The 27,120-nt window shown below is 40.6% G+C and overlaps 3 protein-coding genes across 6 annotated transcripts in view; 1 reads left to right on the forward strand and 2 right to left on the reverse strand.

The window, feature by feature from the left end:
• myh11a (myosin, heavy chain 11a, smooth muscle) overlaps positions 1 to 14,018 on the forward strand; it is a 33,043-nt gene extending 19,025 nt beyond the window's left edge. For 2 of the 3 annotated variants that reach the window (XM_085277760.1, XM_085277761.1), the window contains 35 exons: positions 6 to 69; positions 843 to 941; positions 1,422 to 1,565; positions 1,788 to 1,883; positions 2,040 to 2,158; positions 2,252 to 2,404; positions 2,870 to 3,043; positions 3,118 to 3,291; positions 3,417 to 3,531; positions 4,109 to 4,302; positions 4,735 to 4,856; positions 4,936 to 5,005; positions 5,126 to 5,286; positions 5,386 to 5,494; positions 5,633 to 5,764; positions 5,889 to 6,095; positions 6,212 to 6,349; positions 6,431 to 6,554; positions 6,637 to 6,808; positions 6,896 to 7,108; positions 7,274 to 7,418; positions 7,521 to 7,727; positions 7,845 to 7,949; positions 8,077 to 8,229; positions 8,424 to 8,672; positions 8,841 to 9,053; positions 9,183 to 9,395; positions 9,502 to 9,663; positions 10,110 to 10,238; positions 10,317 to 10,405; positions 10,496 to 10,619; positions 10,709 to 10,917; positions 11,060 to 11,168; positions 11,272 to 11,444; positions 13,072 to 14,018. In XM_085277760.1, coding sequence (XP_085133886.1) covers positions 6 to 69; positions 843 to 941; positions 1,422 to 1,565; positions 1,788 to 1,883; positions 2,040 to 2,158; positions 2,252 to 2,404; positions 2,870 to 3,043; positions 3,118 to 3,291; positions 3,417 to 3,531; positions 4,109 to 4,302; positions 4,735 to 4,856; positions 4,936 to 5,005; positions 5,126 to 5,286; positions 5,386 to 5,494; positions 5,633 to 5,764; positions 5,889 to 6,095; positions 6,212 to 6,349; positions 6,431 to 6,554; positions 6,637 to 6,808; positions 6,896 to 7,108; positions 7,274 to 7,418; positions 7,521 to 7,727; positions 7,845 to 7,949; positions 8,077 to 8,229; positions 8,424 to 8,672; positions 8,841 to 9,053; positions 9,183 to 9,395; positions 9,502 to 9,663; positions 10,110 to 10,238; positions 10,317 to 10,405; positions 10,496 to 10,619; positions 10,709 to 10,917; positions 11,060 to 11,168; positions 11,272 to 11,444; positions 13,072 to 13,201 — 5,190 coding nt within the window. In that variant the 3' untranslated portion in view covers positions 13,202 to 14,018. Of the gene's footprint in view, positions 1 to 5; positions 70 to 842; positions 942 to 1,421; positions 1,566 to 1,787; positions 1,884 to 2,039; positions 2,159 to 2,251; positions 2,405 to 2,869; positions 3,044 to 3,117; positions 3,292 to 3,416; positions 3,532 to 4,108; positions 4,303 to 4,734; positions 4,857 to 4,935; positions 5,006 to 5,125; positions 5,287 to 5,385; positions 5,495 to 5,632; positions 5,765 to 5,888; positions 6,096 to 6,211; positions 6,350 to 6,430; positions 6,555 to 6,636; positions 6,809 to 6,895; positions 7,109 to 7,273; positions 7,419 to 7,520; positions 7,728 to 7,844; positions 7,950 to 8,076; positions 8,230 to 8,423; positions 8,673 to 8,840; positions 9,054 to 9,182; positions 9,396 to 9,501; positions 9,664 to 10,109; positions 10,239 to 10,316; positions 10,406 to 10,495; positions 10,620 to 10,708; positions 10,918 to 11,059; positions 11,169 to 11,271; positions 11,445 to 12,561; positions 12,595 to 13,071 lie in introns of all 3 variants that reach the window. The other variant, XM_085277762.1, reaches the window with a different exon arrangement.
• Positions 14,016 to 20,471, reverse strand: LOC146573162 (nuclear distribution protein nudE homolog 1-like). The gene is made up of 9 exons (XM_085277763.1): positions 20,299 to 20,471; positions 19,828 to 19,918; positions 19,546 to 19,699; positions 18,963 to 19,111; positions 18,721 to 18,857; positions 17,974 to 18,150; positions 17,806 to 17,891; positions 17,560 to 17,714; positions 14,016 to 16,300 (listed from the first exon to the last, which is right to left on the reverse strand). Exons 2-9 carry the CDS (start codon positions 19,911 to 19,913, stop codon positions 16,207 to 16,209), a joined length of 1,038 nt encoding a protein of 345 aa, XP_085133889.1. The 5' UTR covers positions 19,914 to 19,918; positions 20,299 to 20,471; the 3' UTR covers positions 14,016 to 16,206.
• Positions 20,472 to 21,762: 1,291 nt separating this feature from the next.
• On the reverse strand, positions 21,763 to 26,657 carry LOC146573163 (pannexin-1-like). 2 transcript variants are annotated; one of them, XM_085277765.1, is made up of 7 exons: positions 26,211 to 26,657; positions 24,774 to 24,895; positions 23,849 to 24,048; positions 22,783 to 23,030; positions 22,529 to 22,704; positions 22,274 to 22,433; positions 21,763 to 22,189 (listed from the first exon to the last, which is right to left on the reverse strand). In XM_085277765.1, exons 1-6 carry the CDS (start codon positions 26,389 to 26,391, stop codon positions 22,284 to 22,286), a joined length of 1,077 nt encoding a protein of 358 aa, XP_085133891.1. In that variant the 5' UTR covers positions 26,392 to 26,657; the 3' UTR covers positions 21,763 to 22,189; positions 22,274 to 22,283. The 2 variants fall into 2 exon arrangements, with proteins under 2 accessions (XP_085133891.1, XP_085133890.1); XM_085277764.1 differs by having other exon boundaries at positions 22,529 to 23,030; positions 26,211 to 26,655.
• Positions 26,658 to 27,120: the final 463 nt, after the last annotated feature.

Raw genomic sequence — 27,120 nt, forward strand, 5'->3', positions numbered from 1 at the left:
CACAGGGAAAATTCATCCGCATCAACTTTGACGTGACCGGCTACATTGTTGGAGCCAACATTGAGACTTGTATCCTTTTTACTTTTTAATCTTAGACATATTATTTTTACAGTGAGAAGACTTTTTGTGTTGCCTTTCATCTGCACCAAAAGTTAAATGCTGTGTGCTGCTTTTTGATTTCAAATAAGTTATTGCAAAGTTTATCTGCTGACAGCTTTTGAATAACAGTTTATTTCGGGCCATTATAAATCATCTTTTTCCTATAAAAGGCGTTTTTTTAGGTATATAATTCAAACTTGCATCATCTATGAGATTTTTAAAACAATGACTGCTAGCTTTGTTGCTAATTACTTAATTACTTATTACTATTACAATTATTACAATTACTTATTAATCACTTGGATGAACTGTTTAGATTGTTTAAAGTCACAATAACCTCAGAAAATAAATGTTTGGCTTTAAATCAAGAATTCATACACTGATTACTGCAAAGATTAACACTAATATCTGATGACAGTTTATTTTTAAACATAATGTCATACTCTTCTGGACATTTTTCTGTCATATAACTTAGGAATAAAATCAGGGCTTGTGAAAATATTTCACATTTGGCTAGATACTGAATAGGTGGCACTCATTCGATGACATTTTGGAGAGAGATAGATTATTAGATCATTAGAAACTGAAACTTGACTGGCTTGTAAAAAAAAAACACAAGGCATTAATTATATTCTTCCTATTTAGTTAAAACAAGAATTATCATTTAAGGCTGAACAGAGGTTTGTAAACTAAATTGCCCCTACTCACAAATGAGATTTTTATTCTTTAACAGTTGCTCTCAGATCTGCTGGAGAAGTCTCGCTGTATCAGACAGGCAAAGACAGAAAGAGCTTTTCACATTTTCTACTACATGATTGCTGGTGCCAAGGACAAACTGCGCGGTAAGATGATTATAAACCCAAAATATGTGTGTGATTTCTTTGATGCTGCTGCTCAGCTGTTAGCAGGGCTTCTTTGATGCTGCAGCAGTTAGCAGGGCTTCTTTGACAGTGTGTTGTACATATCACCGTCATGTGGAAGTCTCATCTGGAACTGGAGGAAGGGGAAAAGGAAGTCACTTCTGGTCTTCGTTGACTGTCATGCATGTCACAATTTATCCAGCTGGATTATGAAAATGTTTTTTTAAGGTCATGGAGGAAAAGAATTTTCTCAAACTCTCAAAGAAGATTTTCTTCCAACTGATGTTTAACCACAATAATCAAAATAAAGCTGAGTAAAGCGTTCCTGCATGTTATTTATGACCACTCGTGCTATTTTCTCACGAGAGCAAAATCTTCATAAAAAGTTAAGCCTCACTGATTCACAGATTACTGACCACAGAACGATGATGATGATAAGTCGCTGTTTTTCTTTATTTTCAGAGGAGCTACTTCTGGAGCCCTTCAGTAATTACCGCTTCCTCAGCGCAGGCCACGTCCAGCTCCCTGGCCAGCAAGACGATGAGATGTATGAGGAAACCATGGAGGCCATGAATATCATGGGCATCACAGAAGAGGACAGAATTGGTATCAGCGTAGTAATAAGCATAGCATTAGCATCGCTCTAATACTGTTTGGTCTTTACCTTCTGAATCTGGACTGTTGTTGTGAATTTGCATTGAAGAGGCAACATTCATTTACATTTAAATCAGAAAACAAGCTGATTTTGGGGAAATGTTCCAGCAAACAAGAAGAACATTATTATTAGTGTTTCCCCGTGAAGTCAACCACTTGATTTCCTTGTTCCAGATATCCTGAAGGTGTGCTCCACAGTGATGCAGCTGGGAAACATTGAATTCAAGAAAGAGAGGAACCAGGAGCAGGCAACCATGCCAGACAACACTGGTTAGACACAACTTCTTCCTGCCATTAGAAATCCCACTAGGGGTTATTGACTTTTACAAAGCCAGCTGTAACTTTAAAAATGTATTATCTATAGCAGCAAGAACACCTGGGTGAAATAATATTGTGTCCAATATGACAAAATTTCTGTCTTTGTAGCTGCGCAGAAGGTGTGTCACCTGCAGGGCATCAATGTGACAGACTTTACACGAGCCATCCTCACCCCTCGCATCAAAGTGGGCAGGGAGGTGGTGCAGAAGGCACAGACCAAAGAGCAGGTACTGCAAGGAGGAAACTGTTTAAAAACACAGGAATAACTGTGTGTTAATCACAGTCTGGTCTGTGTTCTTCTGTGTGTCTGTGTCTGTTAGGCTGACTTTGCTATAGAAGCGTTGGCCAAAGCTGTCTTTGAGCGACTGTTCCGCTGGATCCTGGGCCGGGTTAACAAAGCCCTGGATAAGACTAAACGCCAAGGAGCCTCCTTCCTGGGAATCCTTGACATTGCCGGTTTTGAGATCTTTGAGGTATAGATCATCACACACTGTAAAAAAAAATTGTAATATAAAAGAATTTTACTGTGTATTTTCCAGTTTTGTACTGTTCTTCTAGAATATCATTAAATTTACATAAATAGACTGTGATTTTACATTTCAAATGTAAATTAATGTAAAATCACTGTAAATGTAATAAAACATAATTTTCTTGTTTTTTAAATGTATTTGTCTGTATATATGCATATTTAGATTATTAAAATACATTCACAAATGAAAAAGGCAAAGTCCCATGTAAAATTAGGACAACAAACTGTATTGTCATTACTGGAAATAACCGTATTTTCATGAGAAAGTTATTTTCTGGTATTATTTTGGCGCCCCAGCTGCCAGAATATTACTGTTTTTTTAGGATTTTTTTTTTTTACGGTGCAGAGCGCTTGGAAAGATAGTGGATGTGATATGCATGTCTTCATCTTTGTGTTCTGGCTATTGCAGGATAACTCCTTTGAGCAGCTGTGCATCAACTACACCAATGAGAAGCTACAGCAGCTTTTCAACCACACCATGTTCATCCTGGAGCAGGAGGAGTACCAGAGAGAAGGCATCGAGTGGAACTTCATTGACTTTGGCCTTGACCTCCAGCCCTGCATCGAGCTCATTGAGAGGCCAGTAAGTGTTAATAATAAATAACAGCATCAGTTAAATCTTACACAGCCTCTTAATCACATAAATATTCTCTGCAGAACAACCCTCCAGGCATCCTGGCCCTGCTGGATGAAGAGTGCTGGTTCCCCAAAGCCACAGATATCTCCTTTGTGGAGAAACTTTTAAACACACAGGGCAACCACATGAAATTTGCCAAACCTAAACAGCTTAAAGACAAAACAGAGTTCTCCATTCTTCATTATGCTGGGAAGGTGAGAATGATGGCAGTTAGGAGAAGGGAAAAATGTTCTGTCTTCATAATGTTTATCTTAATTTGAAGACAATCATCTTGCATTCTCATGAAAGCTCACATAACTTTGTCGTCTTGCTGTTTTAGGTAGACTATAACGCCACAGCCTGGCTGACAAAGAACATGGACCCTCTAAATGACAACGTTACAGCACTGCTCTCCAATTCTTCTAACCAGTTTGTCCAAGACCTCTGGAAAGATGGTGAGATGCATATGATTTTATTCCGTCTCATAAGTTTATTGTAAGCCACTCTGAGACAAGGACCAAACTCTCCTCAGTGGTAAGGCATAAAAACAGCAGAAGCTTCTGCTGCCACAACTAAACTAGATTTTCTTCTTTACTGAAATCCTAGAAATGTTTTTCTGCACATTTTGCCTTTGTCTTTGGAGAAACTTCTAGGTTAGGGCTTCCTAGCTTGCCCTGAGAGGCACTCAGAAAAGAGACTATTTATCTAGGAAGTTCACTTCCCGGTTAAATAAAAGGGAAAAAAGAAACCTTAGTGATTGTTGAACTATTTTGGAGCCACAACTAAAGATATCACCTTGATTCTTTCATATTGATTTTTAGATGGGACAACTCAGATTTATTTTACCTTAAGAACATTAAAGCAAATCTGACGTGTACACAATGAAACAAATTACCCGAAAGCAACACACACATTTTACCTGCTTTTATCAATATGTTTGTCCCACAAAAGATATGCAATTAGATTCTTAAAACTGAAATAGGCATTAAAGCAAAGACAAGCTGATTTTACACACTGTTTTGTGTTTTTCAGCGGACAGAGTCGTCGGCCTTGACACATTAGCTAAGATGTCAGACACCTCCGGCCCGAGCGCCTCAAAGACCAAGAAGGGAATGTTCCGCACAGTGGGGCAGCTCTACAAGGAGTCTTTGGCAAAACTCATGACCACGCTGCACAACACCCAACCCAACTTCGTCAGATGTATCATCCCGAACCATGAGAAGAGGGTAAAGACAATTAGCAGCAAAACTACTAGACTAGCAATAATAAAACATAATTTTAGAGGTGGTTGCTGGTGGTTAATGATCAATTAATCAAGTGTGTGTGATTATCAGCTCTTGGCTGCTATCTATCCTCTTAATTTCCTATACCTTAAATGTGTACTTAGTATTTCACAGGATGGTGTAAAACCCTATAAGAACTTTTTTTTCACATGACTATAGATGCATATTGAGAGGAGAGCTTTTTCATCATCATATAAATTAGCAATTGATCTCACTCCATATGTGGCCGTATTTCTAAAGTCATGAAAAAAAACACACACACATAACATAGACAAAATGAATTTATTACTAACCGGTCAGCATAAGCGAGTTATACTGTATGTATTTAGTTTTTGAAAACTTTATGTAATAAAACTGCAATCCTGCTCTACTCAGGCAGGGAAGCTGGATGCTAACCTGGTCTTAGAGCAGCTCAGGTGTAACGGTGTGCTGGAAGGAATCAGGATCTGTCGACAAGGCTTCCCCAACCGAATCGTTTTCCAGGAGTTCCGCCAGCGGTCGGTCTAGCTACTACTATACTATTTCAGTCAAAATTTCTCACCATATTAAGTGTAACATCTCTCTGGCTTCTTGCAGTTATGAGATCTTGGCTGCTAACGCTATTCCCAAAGGTTTCATGGACGGAAAACAAGCCTGCTGCCTCATGGTTAGTTCACAACTTCAAAATTGTCATCCATGTTCAATAACATTGACACACACCAAGGTAGAATTATCCTGTGTGACAACTTAATATATCACATCATTTACTGATCTCCTGTCTCTGTAGATCAAGCATCTGGACTTGGACCCCAACCTGTACAGAATCGGACAGAGTAAAATCTTCTTCCGCACAGGAGTGCTTGCTCAACTAGAGGAGGAGAGAGATTTGAAGATCACTGTGATCATCATTGCTTTCCAGGCCCAAGCTAGAGGCTTCCTGGCCAGAAAGTATGAAAATTGAAGCCCCCCCTTTAAAGCAGTTTATTTGTTGCTGTTATCACCGTAAATAAAACTTTGCATGTTGCACTATGTATTTTTTTTTTGAAGGGCATTCGCCAAGCGACAGCAGCAGCTGACAGCTATGAAAGTGATCCAGAGGAACTGTGCTGCCTACCTCAAACTAAGGAACTGGCAGTGGTGGAGGCTTTTCACAAAGGTCAGCTAGTCAGTCTCTAGAAGCATATAAATGCAACAAAACCATAGTACATCTGTGTGTTTTTTGAGAAAGAAACTTTCCAGATACTACAAAATTATTTTGAAATGACAAATTCTGCCTTTTCCTTCTGAACAACAGGTTAAGCCTCTGTTGCAAGTGACCCGACAGGAAGAGGAGATGGGTCTCAAGGAAGAGGAGCTACAGAAAGCCAAAGAAGTTGCCACAAAGTTTGAGTCAGAGCTAAAAGAAATCACCTTGAAACATACACAGGTAAGGGATTAAATGCGCATCAATGACACAAACCTTGTTTTGCTTTCTTTTAATGAATCCGTTCAGCGTTGATTCGATAAAGTTTCCAGTTATGGAGAGTCTGCTGATTCTGCCTGTCTGTCAGATTGTGGAGGAGAGAAACGCACTGCAGGAGCAGCTTCAGGCAGAGACAGAGTTGTATGCTGAGGCTGAGGAGATGAGGGTCCGTCTGGCGGCGAAGAAGCAGGAGTTGGAGGAAATCCTCCATGAGATGGAGGCGAGGCTCGATGAAGAGGAGGAGCGTTCTCAGGGGCTGTTAGTGGAAAAGAAGAAGATGCAGCAGCAGATGCAGGTCAACATGTCTGTTTCGCACTGTTGTTCAGTTGGAGTTGTTATTGCTCGGGTAGCTGTGCTTTCACAGTGTGATAAAGCTGCTGGAGAAACTGAGGGTTCAGTCTTTTCATGCAGGAGTTGGAGGAACATTTGGAAGAGGAGGAAGACGCTCGTCAAAAACTGCAGCTCGAGAAGGTTACCTGCGAGGGAAAGATCAAAAAGCTGGAGGATGATATTCTGGTAATGGAGGACCAGAACAACAAGCTGCTGAAGGTAAGTACTGGAAATCAGCATTTTTCAAAGTAAGTCACTTGGGAAACTAAATACATCACCGGCTTTGTGATGTTTTTGTAGGAGCGAAAGTTGCTAGAGGAGAGAGTTGCAGACTTCAGTGCTAACCTGGCAGAGGAAGAAGAAAAATCTAAGAATCTCACTAAGCTCAAAAATAAACACGAATCCATGATCTCTGAATTAGAAGGTAGTCACCTTGTATGCATTTGTAACGGTACTCATATCACATTTCTCATACACATCATTGAGTGGTATCTCTCTCGCACTAGTCCGCTTGAAGAAAGAGGAGAAGACCCGTCAGGAGCTGGATAAAGCTAAGCGCAAACTGGAGGCGGAGTCAAATGACCTACAGGAACAGATCGCTGACCTGCAGGCCCAGATCGCTGACCTCAAAGCTCAGCTTGCAAAGAAGGAGGAGGAGTTACAGAACGCCTTAGCCAGGTAGTGTCAGACTGGTGTATTTATTTCTTCAAAACAACACTAAGTTCTATCAGTTTTAATAGTTTAATATACTCTTGATTCTCACAGGTTGGAAGATGAGTCTGCCCAGAAAAACAATGCACTGAAGAAGATCAGAGAGCTGGAAGGACACATCTCCGACCTGCAGGAGGACCTAGACTCTGAGCGGGCTGCCAGGAACAAGGCCGAGAAGATCAAACGGGACCTTGGGGAGGAGCTGGAGGCCCTCAAGTCTGAGCTAGAGGACACTCTGGACACCACTGCCACACAGCAGGAACTAAGGTTACACAAATATGTATTCAGAGGAATTTATAAAGTGTATATACATTCACCTTTTAGATGATGAAGCTATCTTAGAGAAGAAAAAGATGACTAACAAAACATAACCAAAAAACAAAATGTGCATGCTTAAAAAAATACCTGCATTATCCATGTATCTGCCTACAGAGCCAAACGTGAGCATGAAGTGACCCAGCTGAAGAGAGCCATTGAGGAGGAGAACCGGACCCACGAGGCTCAAATACATGAGATGAGACAGAAACACACTCAGGCTGTTGAGGAGCTCAGTGAGCAGCTGGAACAGTCAAAACGAGTAAGGCCACTATTTTATGAATCATTCTTAATACCCAGCTGTCATTAGCTTTTTATTTCTTTAATTTCGTATTGAGGATTCTCTTTATTTTCCTCTGCTCAGGTCAAGTCAAACCTGGAGAAAGCAAAACAAGCTCTGGAGAAGGAAACGTCAGAGCTAACTATGGAGGTACGCTCACTGACCCAGGCCAAGCAAGATGGGGAGAACAAGAGGAAGAAGCTAGAAGGTCAGGTGACGGATCTTCAGTCCCGCTTCAACGACAGCGAGAAGCAGAAGGCTGAGCTGACAGAGCGCTGCTCCAAGATCACTGTAAATCACTTTCACTAATTATTTAACAACTGGAAAAAAATGTGAATCATTAAAAAAAGAATGCCACAAAACTACGCTTGAAAAAGTAACAAACACATAATTTTTATTCCTGTACAGATTGAACTGGAGAGTGTGACAAACCTACTGAATGAAGCAGAAGGAAAGAACATCAAACTGAGCAAAGACGTGGCCAGCCTTACCTCCCAACTCCAAGACTCTCAGGTAACCGAACGTTTACTCTTAACATGTTGTTAATAACACCACACAAACATTTAGTCTTTGCTGTGACGATGAAATATATTAAACTTTAGAACAAACGCACTGACTACTGAACTCTTGTGTCTAACAGGAGCTGCTGGCTGAGGAGACACGCCAGAAATTGCAGTTCTCCACAAAGCTGCGACAGGCGGAAGACGACAAGAACAGCCTACAGGAGCAGCTTGAAGAGGAGATGGAGGCAAAGAGGAACGTGGAGAGACACGTGTCCACTCTCAACATCCAGGTCAGAGGCCGAACTCTGTTGATTAAGACTTTAAGAGAAATTGGCGGGAGCAAAATAAAGATAATATGATGGGAAAAAACTGGAGCGATATTGGAGTGAAGGTTTACTGTAAGCTAAAGCTCATAACAAGAAAACACTCTTGTACCATGTAGAAGATTCCTCTCTGTTACATAACAGTTTTGCTTTGTGTGCAGCTATCAGATGCAAAGAAGAAGATGGATGAAATGTCAGGCAACATTGAGCTGCTGGAGGAAGGAAAGAAGCGTCTGCAGAGAGATTTGGAGGCAGCGAACACTCAGTATGAAGAGAAGGCCTCAGCATACGACAAGCTGGAGAAGACCAAAAATCGTCTGCAGCAGGAGCTGGAGGACACGCTGATGGATCTGGACAACCAGAGGCAGAACGTTTCAAACCTGGAGAAGAAACAGAAGAAGTTTGACCAGGTCTGCTAAACCAGAAAACAAGCTTTTAAAATATCATTCATGGGATTGAGCCTGTTTTTAGAATTTCACAGTTAATTGTAGTCAAGATTGTGACTTTATTATATAAGATTATATGCACAGTAAAACAGATTTGTTAAATTCATAGTTATTTGTTTCTTTGATCTCCAGATGCTGGCCGAAGAGAAGAGTGTCTCCAGTAAATATGCAGACGAGCGAGACCGTGCTGAAGCTGAGGCCAGAGAGAAGGAGACCAAAGCTCTGTCCCTGGCAAGGGCTCTAGAAGAGGCTCAGGACTCCAGAGAGGAGCTGGAGAGAGCCAACAAGGCCCTAAAAGCAGAGATGGAGGACCTGATCAGCTCCAAGGATGATGTGGGGAAAAATGTTAGTGTTGGAACATCTTTCACTCACTTGGCACTGGTCAATAAATCTGCAGGCTGAAAGTCTGTAGTTACAGGTATATGTTTACAGTGTCTAGAGCTTTCCAGTTAATTTAAAATGTATTGATGGAAGGTCCATGAGCTGGAGAAGTCCAAACGAGGCCTGGAAGCCCAGGTGGAGGAGATGAAGACGCAGCTGGAGGAGCTAGAGGACGAACTGCAGGCGGCTGAGGATGCCAAGTTGCGTCTGGAGGTCAACATGCAGGCTCTGAAGGCCCAGTTTGAGAGAGACCTCCAGGGAAGAGATGAGATGGGAGAGGAGAAGAAGAGGCAGCTGGTCAAGCAGGTAAATAAAAGCCTTCATTCTTATACCAGAAGGATGTGAATGATTTATTATCAAAGAATGCTATTTCAGCGTCAGTAATCATTGCAATGATGCACACTGGCTGCAGGTCCGTGAGTTGGAGACGGAGTTGGAGGATGAACGTAAGCAGAGGGCCACAGCAGCAGCAGCCAAGAAGAAGCTGGAGATAGACATGAAAGATCTGGAGGGACAGATCGAGACAGCCAATAAGGGACGTGATGAGGCTATCAAGCAGCTCCGCAAGCTCCAGGTCAGAGCAAAGGACACTGAGAAAATTCAGTACAGAAGAATTTATATAAATACTGTATGGGTCTTTTAGTTTTCACTGTAATTTTTTAGATGCATATTTACATTAAAGCATATGTTGTAGTGAAGGTTTTTATTTTAAAGGTAAAATGTTTTTGGATTTTTTTTTAACTTGGAAGCAAACACATGTAAAACTTAACTTGTTGTTTTCTTGAAATAAACTTGTAGATATGTAGACAAACATCTTCTTAAGGGAAAATTCCCCGGTTTTGGCTAGTAACTGTGACTTTAAAGGGAAATGTCAAAACACTAAAATAAGATATGATCACTAAGAGAAGCACTTGAAAACAGGACTTGGTATCATCAAACACAGATCATCTGCCTCAAGTATCGTAAATATACTTGAAACATTATCTGATGTCTTTTCTCTGTTTCTCTTCATCCCTCCAGGCCCAGATGAAGGACTACCAGAGGGAGCTGGAAGATGCTCGTGCTGCTCGAGAAGAGGTGCTGACCACCGCAAAGGAGAGCGAGAAGAAGGCCAAGAGTCTGGAGGCTGAGCTCATGCAGCTACAGGAGGTAAGGCTGTCGATTCCTAACAAGGCAAGAACGTCTCTGGGAGCCGGGGCTCAAAATAATGAATGTATGTGTTTGCAGGAACTGGCTGCAGCTGAGAGAGGACGGAAGCAAGCAGAGGCTGAAAGAGACGAACTGTCCGATGAGCTGGCGAGCAACACCTCTGGAAAGTAGGTGTAGAGTTCACTCTGTTGCTTTGTCTGTGAAGTGAACCATGAAAAAAAGATGGTGGCATTTCTTACCATGCTCTCTGTGCTCAGGTCAGCCTTGTCAGATGAGAAGCGTCGCCTGGAAGCTAAGATCGCCCAGCTAGAGGAGGAGCTGGAGGAGGAGCAAAGCAACATGGAGATCCTCAATGACAGGCTGAGGAAGAGCACACAACAGGTGATAAGACTGTAGCAGACATGATTCATGAAGTGTTAAAGCACTGGGCAGAGTTCTCATCCCTCTCTTTGCACGTACTCCACCCACAGGTGGATCAGCTGAACAATGAGCTGCAGACGGAGCGCACCACCTCCCAGAAGAACGAGAGCGCTCGGCAGCAGTTGGACCGCCAGAACAAGGAGCTGAAGGCCAAGCTCCAGGAGATGGAGAACCAGGTCAAGTCCAAGTTCAAGTCCTCCATCTCTGCCTTGGAGGCTAAAGTGGCACAGCTGGAGGAGCAGCTGGAGCAGGAGAACAGGTCAGGGACACATAAACACAGAGCATACCGTATGTTTGATGAATAAAAAAATATTTACTTTTTTTGGTGGTTTTACCTTCTTTAAATTGTATCAGCTGTACTCATATTCATTTCCTCTTAACTCTTGTCCATCTTGTCTCAGGGATAAGCAGACAACTGCCAAGAATATGCGCCAGAAAGACAAGAAGCTCAAGGACCTGATGTTGCAGGTGGAAGACGAAAGAAAACAGGCAGAGCAGTACAAAGACCAGGTACAGTCACGGAAATGTTTTTGTGCACGAACAAGAAAATAAATGCAGCTTTGATTGTGCTTGTCAGTGCCGAGTTAGCATATTCGCTTTGTTCACTCACCAGGCGGAAAAGTCAAACACTCGCATGAAGCAGCTGAAGCGGCAGCTAGAGGAATCGGAGGAGGAGTCTCAGCGTGCCACAGCAGCCCGCAGGAAGCTGCAGCGGGAGCTGGATGAAGCCACTGAGGCCAACGACGCCATGACCCGCGAGATCGGCTCTCTCAAGAACAAACTCAGGTAGGATAAAACGCCAAAGGGTCGTTCTGCTGATGGAGGTGATGTTCACCTGCTATTTCCATGATGCCACAACAGGACACAGACATTGCAGTAAGAGGTTGGGATGCTGTGTAAAATGTAAATAACTGAATGTAATGGTTTGCAGATCAGTTTAACCTGAAATACTACAAAGACAACAGGCTAGGTCTCCATGGTAACTTAGGTTTTAACATGACATAACCTGGTCGGTTTCAGAGTTTTGGCTTAAAATCAGCTGGAGGAACCACATTTTTATTATTACGTTTTTTTAAACCATGCTTTGCTTGCAGTATAGACTCTGTGGTGAAGCACTATGTTTTTATATACATACCTTACTAAAACCCCTGAATGAAGCTCAACTGTACACAGCACTCTGCTCATCTTATTTGCAGCCCGAGTGTTAGTGAGGTCTTTATCACCAGCTCCTTTGGTGGTACTCAATGTATCTAATTTTATGCAGAGCAAGTAAAGAAGCTAAATGGCACCAGCCCCCCTCCCTTTATATGCAAGAACACTCAGAGCCTGAAGCAGAAACTCTTTCACTTGAAAGTTGACTGTTAAATAATTTTCATGGTACCAGTTACCTCTGAATGAGGATTTAGGTTTTGTCGAGCCAGCTAACACAAAGAAACTCTGGCTTCGCTGAACTTCCTTCGTAGTAAAACCCTTGAGTCTCAAACTGTGCTGTTGGAAGAAGGAACTAAACCTGTTAAACATATTTTTGACATGATTCTCGCATCAAAATTTAAAAAACTGTATATTTGAAAAGCAAAATTAACAAAATTGTCTTTTCTGCTTCTTTCAATCAAACAGGCTTCGAGTTATTTGCAAATCTTAGCATTCTGCTCTAACATTTTATAAAGCATCCAAACTTTTTTGTAGCCACAGTTGTACACAAACAACAGTTTACAGATTTGCCAAACTGTAGACAGGTTAAAGCACATTTATTAGTTTTAAATGCTCTCAGTTAAGCTACATTTCAGTGCTACAGAGCATAATTAATGTCATTCAAAGGGATGTAAATGAACACTTGAAGCATTCACATTCTTTCTAAAGTTGATGAGCGGAAACAAAACAATCATGTCCATCTCTATTCCAGAGGCAACCCTGAACCCAAGGAGTAACGCAGCAGGTATCTCTGCGCCTAAAAGTTACCCCATCACTATTTCTCATTAACATACCATAACTTTTCATTCCCCGTGCACACCCTTAATGCTCTCATTTCTTTCACTGAGCCTAACTGAGGGAAATGTGGCTATCAGAGATGTAACTGAAAAATTCTGAGTCCCAAGTCATATTCCACCATTTGGTTTCCATTGTACCCATTTCCTGGGGTCATATTTTTCCTCAGTGCTTGGTTTAACTGCCGTAAACCAAACTCATTTTCCTGACCAAGGAGTTAAAATGAGTTACAAAGATAACCAGCGTGCTTTACCCGTAACCGAAGCACAACCTGTACATTCTGTACTTCATCAACGCTCCTTTTGCAGTGTGCAAACACCCAACTGGTTTTCAAATGAACTTAACCAACACAGAGCCTATTGCATCCCCTCACTGTGACAATGTTTCTTTCTGTTTGTGTCTTGTGTACTTTTTTGTCCTATTTTAGGCGTGGAAATGAGCCCCCCTTTAGCAGCACACCTCGGCGCATAGGCGGAGGCCGAAGGGTGGTCGAGGATGCCTCAGAGGAGGACACCGACTCCCAAAGCGACTTCAATGGAACAAAGTCCGCTGACTAAGGGACTTTTTAAAAAACCATATATGAGAAATACTGTTCAGGGCAAAGCCTGCCACTTAAAACAAAGAAAAAGCCTATTATGCTATCTATCTGTCCTCTTGTTTCAGAGCACCTTTTCTTGACACAAAAACAATCAGGACATGATTTCAACTTAGTGGGGTCGTCTAGTGGTTATGCTTTTGTGTGATTTGCTGTTTTTTTTTTCCCTTTTCTATTTTCACTGTTTTTTTTTTTTTTACTGCACTGACACAAACATAGGAGCCTCTAATTAACACCCACTTAGTACTTAAAGCAGTGACAAAGTGTAAATCTACAGATGTAGAACTATTATCAGTTACCGTCGTCCTGTTGCCTGTGACTGCTGTTATTGTTCCAGAGCACCACTCTAGGGTTTCAGATTGGATGCATAGACAGATATTTCAATCCCCAGTCTGCTTCTAGTCAGCAGTGTTGTTTATTACCCCCCACCAAGGAAAAACATTTTTAGCTTCCGTCATATTATTTGTGCCTCTCATGTGTCCAAACCTGTTTAGAGACGCGGTTTATGAAATGTTTGAGGTCAGACAAGGTTTTCGGTTACTGTTAACCAGAAAACTGAGTCACATATCAACATGGAGCACTAAGCAACGCTCAGATCTTCTTTCAGTAGCTTTCCTCTCTCCAGATTTACTGTACTTAGAAACAAAAAGTCCCTGATCACCCTAAACTAAGTCAATCTCATTTTATAATTTTCTTTGTATTCAACAAATGTTTACATGGCACTTTTTGTATCCATTACCTGTTGAACCACCTGCACAAGAAATAAAGAAAAAAAAATAGTTTGACTTTCTCCTTTTAATGTTTCTGTCTTGGTCAGTAACTCACTCACATTATTCACATCTGCTCAGTTTAGTAGAAAAAGAAAAAACGACTGCAAACCAGCAGGACGAAAGTTGGGTATAGTACCTCAGGCACAAACAGTTTAAAGTCAGCATACAGAAGCAGCTGCAGGCGTCCTAAACAAACAGCCAGTACACAGTGATTACAAGGATTACAACTGGAAGTAGCTCAAGGAAGATTAAAGGGGACCAGTTATGCTTCCCTTTACTTTCTGTCACACTTATAGACGAAACAAGGCCAAAGTTTCAAATCATGAGGTCAGCATATGTGTTAGGATTCCCTGTGAGTCAATATTTCTAGTTCAAGCCTGCTCTAAAGACTATTTTCTGTCTACTCTGTATGTCGTTAAAGAGGATATCCTTAATGTGTTCATTTCAGTGAGGTTCAAAACTTCCGTTTAGGAGGGAGCAGACATAAGAGAAAAAAAAAAAAGCTGGCCTAAATTAAGATCTACAATAACTTGTTTCAGGCAGTGGATAAACTCGGACTGTAAAAAGGTCCTGAATGAGACAAATGATGATTATTTTTAACTGTGTGACCTTCATAGCGCCTCGGTTACACTCAAGAACATTAATATGACTGTAGAAACAAGCATTACAGGCCCCCTTTAAACTGTCCTGCAAACAGGAGGACCTCCAGATTTCAGATGTTACAAGTTAATTCCTACACAAAGGCTACAGTGCAGTATACAGTGATAGCTACTGTATAAAGGTCATATTTAGATATGCAACTTTAATATTTGCTTAATGAGCTGCTTAATGAGCTGCTGGATGGCAGTAGTGACAAGATCCATTTAAACAGAAACATTTCAGGGAAAAGCATAGCTGTCACAGAATCGCTCCATTTCCTAATTTCAAAGTCTTCTTTATACCTACACAAATATACGAACAGTGCTAATTTGACCATTTCAAAATCTATTATTGCTTATCATGTTTACCATATGTCCACCATGTAAGTCTAAGTGGCAGAAAGAGATACTATACATTCAAGTGCCTGTCTAAAATATACTGTCAGCTACCATCAGTAAAAAGGTTTATGATAACATTAGATCATAAATCTTCAGCATGATAAATTTTATCTTTTATAACCCCAGTAAAGCAGAAAATAGTTGGTGTGTGAAATGGTTGGAGGGAGGTAATAGGAAGGACCCGAATGATAACGAAATGGGGTTGAGGGGTATACTAAATGCTATTACTTTAACCACCATGAAGTCAAGTGGCACCCCTCTCGATGAAAATCTGACAGAGACGATGATCTGTTTCGGTATTTTAACACCTGGATCAGCCGTGGCACTGCAGCAAAGCAAGAGCCCAAAAACTGAAGAAGTAACAGCAGTGATGAAGGCTGGCTGAAATACTAACGCCAATTCATGGCAGGAAGTAATTCATTGTCAGCTCATTCATTCACCCAGTCTGAAATATTTTTAAACCAAAATATCAATCTGTGTTCTTCAAGACATGATGGGAAACGATAAACACAGAAAAGGCCAATGATAAAGCTAAACCATGTTTTTCATATACATCTCAAAGAAAAACAAACCTATTGCTTTTGTTATTTTCAGTTTTCCCATTTATCACAGCTTTGGTTTTGACTTGGTCACAAACACAATATTTGCTCAACTTTTCCATAAACAATACTCCAGATTCTTGGTCCCTATACCAGGGTCACTTTCCAGTGCTTTTAATTATTAAAACTGTTCCTTACATGGATAATGATTAATAGGCTAGTGCACTAGATTAGTGATGTAGGAGCAGAAATGTTTACAAAGCCCTGCTGTGCTTGATCCAACCACAGAAAACACAGAAGGTCCATGAGTTTTTTTTTTTTTGTTTGTTTTTTTTAAGTTAGCCACCACAGCATTAGAGATATAGTGGAAGATATGCTGCGAATGGTAGGGTCCACAGGATGTAGTGCTGCCTCCTGTGATATGGTGTGGTACAAGCCTGAGAGAGCAGAAGTTCGTGTGTTAATGGGCAGAGCCTCTCTCTTTGCTCAGTGAGGGCACGGTGCAAGGACAATCAGCAGGACGTACGGCGACAAGGAAGACAGCTCAGCTCAAAGTCCAGGGGTGTCATATGAGGAAGGTCAGGAGGGAGAGAGAAAGGAAGGGTTTTTTCCCCTCCCCTCTCATAGCAGTATCTTGACCCCTCCCTGTGGAGACTGGGCACCATGGGAGATCCCTCTTGGAGGAGCTGGTCCAAACTCTAACCGTTTCACCAAACTGAAAAACAAAGTTCAACTCATGAGCTAAAGCTGTACATTCAGAGTCACAATCTTTTTTCAAATGTAGTTACAGTCAAAGGCCTCAAGGCTTTGCATTTGGACTGTTGCCATCTTGTTTTTTGTTTGTTGTGTTTAACAAGCACAGGGTGGTTCTGACTGAGAGACCCATAACAATGCTTGTGAGTTAGTGGCTTATTAAACAAAGTTAGGCAGCCAGACCCTAAAGCATATCCTGCTTTATCATTCATTTCACATCTTGAATGGAGCCAGAATGCACAAAATAAACATCATGTTTGTTCAGTAAGACTTCAAATTAATGAATGACTTTATAAAGTCATCAGGAACATTTTTACTCATGTCATAAAAGTAAAGAGGGGAGCATCATTCTCCCATCGACCTTTTACAGAGTTCATTTTGCAACCCCCGGAGACGCCCCCTGCTGGCCATTACATCATGACATTACACATGTCACTGCTTGGGTTTAGCCCAACTTCATCTGGCTTTTCAGGCCCAGAGGCCACATCCATTTTTAACTCTGTTCCCCATAAAGATGACATTTGACGGCACCCCTGTGCTGGTGTTTTGACACCTCAGTATATATTGATAGACGTGGAAAAACAACCGTTGGAATAGTTTCCAGGTTTTGTGATGGGTAGCTGGACAGGCAGAGCTCACCCCCTCAACTTCTGATGCAAACCCAGCCATTTTGTTCCATATGCAGGCATGAAATATGACAGTAACTGCTCAGATCATAAAACAGCTTGAATAATTTCTCCTAGGAGAAGGTAAAGACTCTATGCATAGTCTATACAGGTTATAACTGGTGTAGAGACCTATATATGCCAACATTCAACTACACATTACCTCATGTATTACATTGTTTAGCTACAAACACCATTATCACCAGTTATCACTACCAGTTGGCAAAGTGGTAAAGATAAAAGGCACCTAATTTAAGGAAGTAAAATTAAAGTATCATGCAGATTCTGAAATATTCAAATAGCCATTAAGTTTTATTAAATTCTGTTAGCATGCAATAAGCTACTAAACTTTTTTCCAGGGACAATCAACAAAAATAGAATAATAAAACTCTAAAATACCAAACAGCAACTTTAAGAGCTGGAAATTAGGCAAACAGAGAAGTAACAAGGTGCAATCTGGATCCATAAGAAGGCCAATCATAAAGTATGCAGATAGCTAGACGTGTATTACTCAAAACAGATCTTCTACTGTAAACTCATGATGACATTCCCTCACCTGTCATACTGAGAAGGAGGGCTCAGGCCCACCGCCTGGAGCTCAGCACCTGCATCTAAACCCGAAGGACTGCCAGGACCAACTGTAAGCGCCGGTCTGTTGACGGATGTGTCGTACACAAAGTCTCGACAAGATGCCAACTTGGACTCCAAATTCTGGCAGGATTAAAATAAATAAATACAGAAATCAATAATAAAGACATACAAACCAACATAGCACTTTCAGTACAAGTATTAACTTTCTTACTCCAACTTTTCTGAGTAGTTCCCCAACGATGTTGAGTGCAGATATTCTAGCCGATGTAGTAAGCGGGGTTCCTGTTAGACTATCGCCTAAAACAACAACCACACATAAGCTGATAAACACATGTTTTTTTAGTATAGAGGTACTTATTAAGATAGAGTTTTATATTACCTCTCCGGATGTTGGAAGCTGGGGTTGTGACATATGAACTAATAGGTTTGGAGGGTGTGACGGGGATGGAAGGATTTCCAGCTGAGGGTAACATCGTATCAGGACGATCTGTGTCTTTGCCCAGGCTGCTGGATGGCCGTCTCTCCTTCTGTCGTACAGCCAGCTCATGGCGAAGGTCTGCCGCAAGTTACAGAAGTAACAGAATTTAAACCATCTTCTAACCAACCACCTATTATAGTTTTTCAGAAGTAATTTATATTTGTGGAAAAAGCTGGCATATGGGGCAGGCAAACATGATCAAAAACAAAAGTAAAGGTGACGCTGGTTGCACAATGAAACCTGACGACCAACTGCCGGTTCAGTTTCTCGCAGCACATTAAAAGCACATACAATATATTAACTGTGATAGCGTTCCACACTTTAGAAAGATTCACCAAGTGAATTTCCACACACCATATAACACTAAAATATATGCCTATAGTTGTCTGTGAAGACCAGTTAAGCATAGACTCATAAACACTTATAAAACCCATTAAATAATTTTACCTAGGTTACTAGTTAAAACATATCCTATAAAATTATTATATATTAACAGTCAGATGTACAATAAACGGGAAGAACAGGACATAAATAAAAACAGGAACTGCTGAATTAATCAAACTATCAAAATTCACTGAGTCAGTGATAAGAGAAATCAGCAGTTCTTGTGAACCTGAGAAGCTGCTTTGAGTGGATGATTGTGTGTACCTCTAGCTTCGTCCTTGAGCCTCTGAACAGACTCAAGCAGGTTCTCTTTCTCATCCAGCTCACTTTCAAGAAAGGCGTTTCTCTCAATGACCTGGTTCATCCGCTGCTCAAAGTCCTCCAGAGACATGATGGTAGCCCTGAGACAAGCAGAGAGGACATATTATGCAATATTGTTTATATATTGGCAAGTCTAACAGGCACAGCATGGCTGTGTGAACATGTACCAACTTTTAAGCACTGACCTTTTGGTTCTCTCCAGGTCATCATTGGATTGCTCTAACTCTCTGATATACTTCTGCAGATGATCTCTAACTGCTCTGGTCTCTCCCAGCTCTTCCTCAAGTGTTGATATGTGCCTCAAAGCATCAGAATGCTGGACTTCAAATTTCTCCTACAAAAAGCACAAGAACAAATAAACTGAAACTGACAGTGTCAGCTTGGCAAGGTCATGGCAAATTAATCAACACAGCTGCCGTTCATATTTTAATAAGAAAAGCTGACTATTTTATTAAACGTTGAGACAATAAACCCTTTAAAAAGTTCCCTCTCCCCACATTTGAGCATTTTTTGAACACACAACTGAATTTACTTTCTCCACTATGCTTATTTCCCCATGGACCACTGACTAAAATAGCAGTCAGCTGCTTTATACCCAGGCAGCAATTTTCCTAGTGGCAGTAGCAATAACAAGCTGAATGTTGGTAGGCTAAAAGCTGCTTGTGTGGGGTGTGTCTGTTCCAAATCCTCAATGTCACTAAGTGGAGCATCAGTGCTTGTGTCCCTCTATTAAGGGGCCACAGCCTACTTAAAATCAAGGTTGTCTACCTTTATGTTTTCCAGTTCTACACGAAGCCGGTGATTATCCTGCAGGAGCTCTTTGTTTCGACCCTCACATTGCTTCAGCTCTGTCTCAAGCTCAGCCTCATAGTCCCGACTCATCTGCTGGAATTCCTGCAGCTCCTCTTGAGCCTCCTCAGCCCTGGTGACAGAGCAATGTACAACACCTCCAAAATATCAGCTCAGCACATGTTAAGAATTATATAACAATAACTGCAGAAAGTAATTTCCTAAAAGTAAGTCCTCCGATTGTATGCCTTTTTTTAGTACCTTTGCTCGTATCTCTCTGCTTGCTCCTTCCAGAAGCCCAGCTCCTCTTCTAGGGATGCAAACTTGCGTGTTGTCGGCTCTACCATGTCTGCTGCTCCGAGTAAGAATGGAGGGAGGATTCAATCAAATTATAGCTTTCTCCTTTCTTAAATTACGTGGTTGTCTCACTTGGGGACACATCATTACAAAACCGTTAGCGAGTGCTAACTTTATTAGCTAACACAAATTACCTCCGCCGAACAATTTCCTTCACATACTTATGCCAAAAAAGGGATAACCAAAAAAATAGTTTTAAAGTTTATTTGTAGAATAGTAAAAAATGAAACGGAAACTTTTAAATCTAAATGCAATGTCAGAGAATGCATATGGCCCGGCTAAGTTTTTAGCTAACTTAAGCTAATATAGGCAGCTAACCGATCTAGTTCGATATGTGATTCTAAAGCTGCTCTAAACGGAACTAAACACACTCACCTGCATATGAAGGAACGATTAAAGCATGCTACAGCTAAGGGAATGTACTTCGATGTGATGATATTTTTTCCGGATTTATTGAGTATACGTATTGAGAATTGCACAAACTAATCCTTCGTTACCACGTCGATCGTCTCGCCAACCAAATAAATACGAACATTGAGTTCGTGAAGCTCATTGGGCAACACAGATGACGTTTTTAAAGATTAACCAATCATATGATTTAGCAGACCTGTAGGCCGGGAAGGCGGAGCCTCAAGCACAGTCCGTTGTTTCTGCTTTGTAAGGCGTTTATGATATTTCATACACTGCATTTATAATAAAAGAAATTATTGTATAGCCCTCACATTTAGATTTAGATTTTCTTTTTTTTTGTTTGTTTGTTTTTTGTTTCAGTATTCTGCCCATATTACTACACCGACTGTCTGACAGGGAAAGTGAAATGGAATTGAAGCACTTTTTTCTTAATACATGATAAAGCGTAAAATGTTCTTGAGCTTTCATTCAGTCATCATTTATGTATGGGAAACATACAATGGTAGTGGCTCCACTGATGCTTTGTGTTATAAAAAAACAACAACAACAACTGTATTTCAGAAATGGCTGAGCTACTGTGATTTCTCCAAACAACTATCTCTAGGGTTTACAGAGTGCCTATACTACTTTAAACTAATAGGAAATAACTCAAATTACCACTTGTTCCAACCAATGTATGCAGAAGAACATCTCTGAATGTACAGCATGTCCAGCCTTGAAACAGACAGGCTACAACTATATAAAATCACAGTGAGTGCCTCACTTGTCAGCTTACAACGGGAAACTGAGGCTACTCACACAGGTTGATCATAACTGGACATCAGTTTGGAAAAAAGTTCTGATGAGTCTCATTTTCTGCATTCAGACATTCAGATGGTAGGGTCAGAATTTGCCATGAACAGCATGAAAGCATGGCTCCATCCTACATTGTATCAATGGTTCACACTGCTGGTGGTGTAATGGTGTGGAAGATTTTTTGCTGCCACATTTTGGTCCCCTTAGTACCAGTTTGGCATTGATAAAACACCACAGCCTACCTTCAATATTGCTGATTTATGCTATGATTTCAGTATGGATCAAAATCTCTATACCCTGTTGAATAGATGTCATTATAAATTAAGGCAGTTCTGAATGCAAAAGGTGTCCAATGTGCTACTAATAAGTTGTACCTATTAAAGTGGCCATGAGTGTGTATTAATTAAGTTAGAAATAAAAGGATAATAATCCAAAATGGTCATTCTGGCAGTGATACCATTAGTATTACAGTACTTGGAAAAATATAAATGTACCTTTCATGTAATTTGGACAGTTTAGGTTATATTTTAATTTTAGTGAGTGCAAACCAAAGTACATCATATACAGTATGCCAATGCTGATAACTTCACATTAGAAGGCAAAAATGCTTTACAACACAAACAAAAGTTCCAGTTTTTATAATATCAAGTGGTCTTAATTTATTGCGGCTTATTTTCAATAATTACACATGTAAACGAATAAAAACAAAGTGGTAAGAAGCTTCCCTCATTCTATAATAAAAGATAGGAAGCAGCTGTCCGAAGAACATGGCTCACTTTGATTTAAAGGCAATTTGGATCCTGAGCAAAGACGTGTGCAAAAAAAAAATAAAATAGGAAATCCTATGTAGAAAAAATTGCGACACCTGCTCCACTTATCTCTGGAGTATTTCCATGCATTAAAGTAAGAAGGTAAGGTAAACTGAATTGGTCAAACTACAGGTTTGTAGCTTAACACGCTACAACAGCTCCAATAAAAACAAGTCCAAAGGAGTTCATCTCAGTGCTTCTTTTCCATCAGAGCATCCTCATCAGGTCATCTCATCAGAAGTAACAAGGCACTGGAGGAAGACAAAATAAGTATGATGTTAAATACAACACATTTATTTTGGCTCTCATCAGAACACTCAAGAGTTTATCCTTACATGAGAGTAACTATTCTTCAGCCTTATCCGTTTCTTTGTTGTCCTTGTGAGAGCACGTCTTCTTACTGTCTAAAACATCAGTCTTCACCTGCCCCAGAGATCGCAGTAGACACATGGTGTCAAACCCCTCATCATCAGCCTCTTGCAACAATTCAAGCACCTGTGGAAGAGACATTTTTCTAATTTTCCTAAGAAGAAAGGAACAACACAAACAAGTGCCCATGCTTCACCCACAGTTTTAGTGTTGAGACGCACCTGCAGACACTTAAAGGACTTAAGTGCGCTCAGGTTCTCATGCAGAAACAGCAGATAGATACTGAGGTCATTGTAGACGGGGGTGACCAGACCCAGAGCACCAAATCCTGGCAGCATCTCATAAGGCCGAAGGAAGCTGGAGCTTTGACGTGCTGGCCCAAGAGCAGCATACACCACTAATGGAGCAAGAATCACATACACTCCCAGGTTGATATAGCTGAGAAGCCTGAAAACACCAACTGCAACAAGCTTACACTGAACAGGAGACGGCACCATGCTGTCGTTCTTCAGCACTCCTGTCCGCAGGTCACACGGAAACTCATCCGTGAGAGAAGCTAGCAGGATGTAATAGCCAAGGTAGATACATGCAAGCAGGAGGATCAGCAGAGTCAGTCCCCGACATGCCAGGTACTTGACCACAAGTCTGTGAGAGAAGCGCTTGGTCTTTAAATACTGCTCCACTAAAGGGTATTTAAAGCAGCCTTCAGTCAGGTCCGAAGCACTGCAGCAGGAAAAAGGTAAATGAACAATTAGCATGAGATAAAATGACTTCAGTTTCATAGCACTTTGTGGAAAATAGTTTTTAAACTACATTTTGGGTTTTTTAATGATCACTAATATTCAAAAAATGCCCCACTTTGTATGTCAGGAGTGAAAGACAAGCATTTCTCCCTGCCAGCTTTGCTTCTTTAACACTACCACAAGATGGCACCAAAGATGCCATCACTCTTCAGCAGATACAAAATGAAAAGAATTCAGATGTCCTGTGTACTGCTGCCTACCTTTCACCAAATAGCAGGAAGACCCAGTTAGCAACAATAAAATAAATGAAGCATTTAGCAGCTTTAAAAATGTGAGTGTAGGATGACTAAATGTTCTCTACATGAATACAAATATGGTACATTTCTCTTATATTTTTACTTGTACATATCTGAGATTCTTTTCAACCTTTTCGATTTGGATTTATTTATTATTTATATTGTAAAGCCCGATGGCGAGTAAATGCACCGAAATTTCGTTCTGGTGTGCACTAACAGTTGTATGTTCTGAATAACAATAAAGTGGCTATTCTATTCTTTTCTATTCTAAATGACGTCTCTATAAACTGGCTGCATGTGTAAATTAATGGCCTCATATGTGTAGTTTGTCGTCAAAGTTCAAGCTAGCTCATACTATAATAAAAAAGTGGTAGACCAACATTTTAAATAAATACCTTCAGAAGACTTTGAAAAAAGGAGTCTCCCAGTCTAATCACCTGCCAAAATCTACAAGAGTAAAGCAGTTGAGTACATTGACTGTAGGTGATAACAAGGTGTTTACCTCTGTGTGCCTTCGGGTGCATCCTTGCTATCTAAAGAGGCTAAATTCTTGGCTAGTCTGATGGCACGATTATAAAAGCGGTCTAGCTCCTCCATGATAAAGCTGAGATCAGAGGAGAGGTGCGGAGCTGCTGTGAAGCGCCAGAACAAGGCGGGGATGTACATGAGGATGGCCAGTGAGAGCAGGATGTATGGGAAGAACTGTGGAAGTCACAGAAAGGAAGACAAATGTATTAGTAGCTTTATTTTGGCTAATATTACTTTATAATGTTTATTCTTTTAATATTATAAAGAAAATAATGTCTTTGCCGTTCTTTGGTGCCCTCGCAGATGTTTTAGGAAGCACTCGTCTGGCAAAACTTGATTATTATGTTTAATTTGATCATCACCAGATTATGATGTGGGTATATACAAGGTTGTAGTTCGTTTCAGTGTCTACTAAGTAGTTGTTTAAATAAATTTGTAATGTGCCTAGCATCTGTTGAAAATATGAGACTTATTTCATTATGGTTAATGTAATATCTAATTTAGCTATTCGAAGACCTACAAAATGAAAATTAATGACGTTTTACAAATGAAGAGGTAATTAATTAACAGAAGTATTAATCTGCCAATAAATTATTAAAAAAAAACCATTAACAACTGATAAAAAAAAACAAGTGATAAAAATAGCATTTCATTAAATTAAAACTGACATATAATCAGCAATGCACTAGTTATAAATTCGATTTCTAGTATAATTAGATTTCAGCATAGTATTATGTTTATTGTGCAGGTATAAATGAGCATACTATATGTGTAAAAGATTTATTGCACAGGTGTGTATATGTTTCAATACAAATTCCTGCACTTTAACATAACATTGCACCTTTTTTATAAACATGTCCAGTGCATTTACTGTCTGTGTTTGGTTATACTGTGTGTACCTTGTGTAGCCACAGTGGCGAGCTGTCTGCTTGCTGCTGCACTGCTGCCCAACAAAAAGAGTCCACGTATCCAGCCTGTCTCCAGGAAAAGTTAGTGGGAGGAAAGCAGCTGATCTGGGTGCCTGAGGACCCAGAGGAAAACAAAGAATCAGTGCTAATGGGTGGCTTGTTTTTTCAGAAAAATTAATGCAGCCTTCTTTTTTCTGCACTCATGGTCCAGTTGCTTTGAATTGCTTTCAGCATATTTTGAGCCAATAATTACGTCATCGCCTGTTGTGGCAGGGATTCAAAGTATGCACAATTAAGAAAAAAATGCCCCTCATACTCAGTGGACAGGAACATCTTCCATGTGTTTTCTGTTCACTAGATACAACCACACCAACTATCAGTTATTTGAGCTCCAGCATCAGAGCAATGACCTTTTGATGTTTAGCAAAAGTGCAAATTTTGAAATTTTGTAAATAAAACAAAATAAAATGTAAGATGACAGTCGTCATTTTGGTGTCCTGACTTCTTTTAAATACAGTCTGTGATCCTGTTGCCATGCGTTAACTTGTATTGTTTGGGTTTTACCTCTCCCATCTTTTCACGCACTTGTTTGGTATTTTATTATTTATGTAACTAACCTTTGGAACTAAGAAACTGGAACTAAGAAGTAAATTCACTGCTTTTCTGCAATTTTCATACTTAGCCAAGCCACCCAAATTCCCACACGGGACCCTGTGGCATGCTGATGTTTGACACCCATCCTATGGCATCCCATTTCTGCTTAAAAATAAGCCAATTCACAACTCAGTGTTTCTATAGCTCAGAAGACTTTCCTTCCTGCAGCTATTTTTTTGTGACTGCCACACTATTTTTAATTGGGAACATTAATAATAGATTTTGAACCACTTTGCATTTCAACCTCAGAAGCACAACAGTAGTTCCCACAAGGCTTGCAGAGTAATGATCCATCTGGTCTGATTATGGACAGTGTGTTGGACTATGAGCATTGTGACCTAAGGGGATTATGTAGATTTGTGAAACTGCTGATGGAGCTAGATTTTTGTTTACACTCCAGAGGGAGGTATGCAGATCAAACTTGTGCCATATGTGTTTGTGTCTTTTCTCGCACTCATTGCATTCAGAAACAAGCTCATCCATGAAAAGAACACGTGTGTCAGCATGCCACTGTTTTCACCATCCTCATCATCAGCACCAGCAGCAGCTGCAGAGGCAGCAGGATGCTTGCCTCACTGTCTGGGAGTGAAAGGAGCAGACGGGTGGAGACTCAAACCACACCTTCTTCCACACCTCTGTCCTTCTGCATAGTAAAACACTCATCTTCACCCTACACTCTATGTCAGTTTGATTTTATTTAAGGAACAATAAGTTTCCCTGCCGGGATTGCATTTTCCCACATAATGAAACTGTCTCTTCACACATTTAACTCACCCACTGAGACCTCCTGAGCAAAGGCGAGCGAGATGAGGAACAAAGGCAGTCCCACCGCCAGAAACGTGACTATTTTGTCCACAGCCAACTCGAGACGGATGCCTTTGTACTTGGTCTCCGTCGGGTCCTTTAACAAAAAGTCGGAAAAGACGTACTCGGTGGCTACGTGTGCGATCGCCATGTCAGACGGGACCAAAAAGTCGGTGCCGTCTAATTGATGGGAGAGTCCGTTTCTTTTCAATTAAGCAAACAGCTTCTGGTGTTTCAACGATGTCGAGTCGCTCTCACGGTGGATAGTGTATGTATAAAAGGACAAAAATAACGGACCCACGTCCGTTCACAACGGGGCTGATGGTTGAACCTGTTTCCCTGCCTACCCCAGACATCAACGGGAGGGGAGGGGGGGGTCTGCCAGCCACTAGGGAGCGCTATTGTTCCGTTATACTCGACCGCTCAAAGCTTCTTTTTTTAAAAACGAACAAACAAAATAAACCAACAACAAAACTTTGGGGGGCAAAGGTGGGGCTTCTATACAGACATTCACTCCACATTACACCGTATCTATGCCAACTAAGAATAATTAATTAAATTAACACCCACATCACCGTACTCTGGAAGAAAGCTGGAAAGAATTCTGGCAGGAACAGAGACAACACGCAAGAAAGGCCCACGATAGTCAGGCTGAGGGTTTCCATGAGAAGATAAGTAAGACTATCAATAACAATGTTATTAAGATACTTCCTACCAAATGAAAACAACCATTAATTCAACAGTGCTTCCTTTCAGAATGTAATACCACCATTAGAACACTGCATTGCTATGTTTTCATAAAGACATAATGCTCCACCAACAAAAAACATTGCTTAATATTTTGCATGTTTAATCTATAAAAGCAATAATAAATGATAAG

Source organism: Mchenga conophoros, linkage group LG6 (genome assembly GCF_057382185.1).
Source record: "Mchenga conophoros isolate Kocher_MC1m ecotype Shallow Benthic linkage group LG6, M_conophoros_male_GT1.1, whole genome shotgun sequence".
In the NCBI taxonomy this organism is placed as follows: Eukaryota; Metazoa; Chordata; class Actinopteri; order Cichliformes; family Cichlidae; genus Mchenga; species Mchenga conophoros.

Excerpts from the sequence above, each read along its gene's own strand:
- LOC146573162 (XM_085277763.1), bottom strand. The coding sequence starts at position 19,913 with ATGGTAGAGCCGACAACACGCAAGTTTGCATCCCTAGAAGAGGAGCTG. Across the intron at positions 18,151-18,720 it reads GCTCAAGGACGAAGCTAGAG|ACCTTCGCCATGAGCTGGCT; the intron begins GTACACACAATC and ends AACTTGCGGCAG. Across the intron at positions 17,892-17,973 it reads AGCTTCCAACATCCGGAGAG|GCGATAGTCTAACAGGAACC; the intron begins GTAATATAAAAC and ends TTGTTGTTTTAG.
- LOC146573163 (XM_085277764.1), bottom strand. The coding sequence starts at position 26,391 with ATGGCGATCGCACACGTAGCCACCGAGTACGTCTTTTCCGACTTTTTG. Across the intron at positions 24,049-24,773 it reads CGCCACTGTGGCTACACAAG|TTCTTCCCATACATCCTGCT; the intron begins GTACACACAGTA and ends TGACTTCCACAG. Across the intron at positions 22,434-22,528 it reads AGTCCTTTAAGTGTCTGCAG|GTGCTTGAATTGTTGCAAGA; the intron begins GTGCGTCTCAAC and ends TCTCTTCCACAG.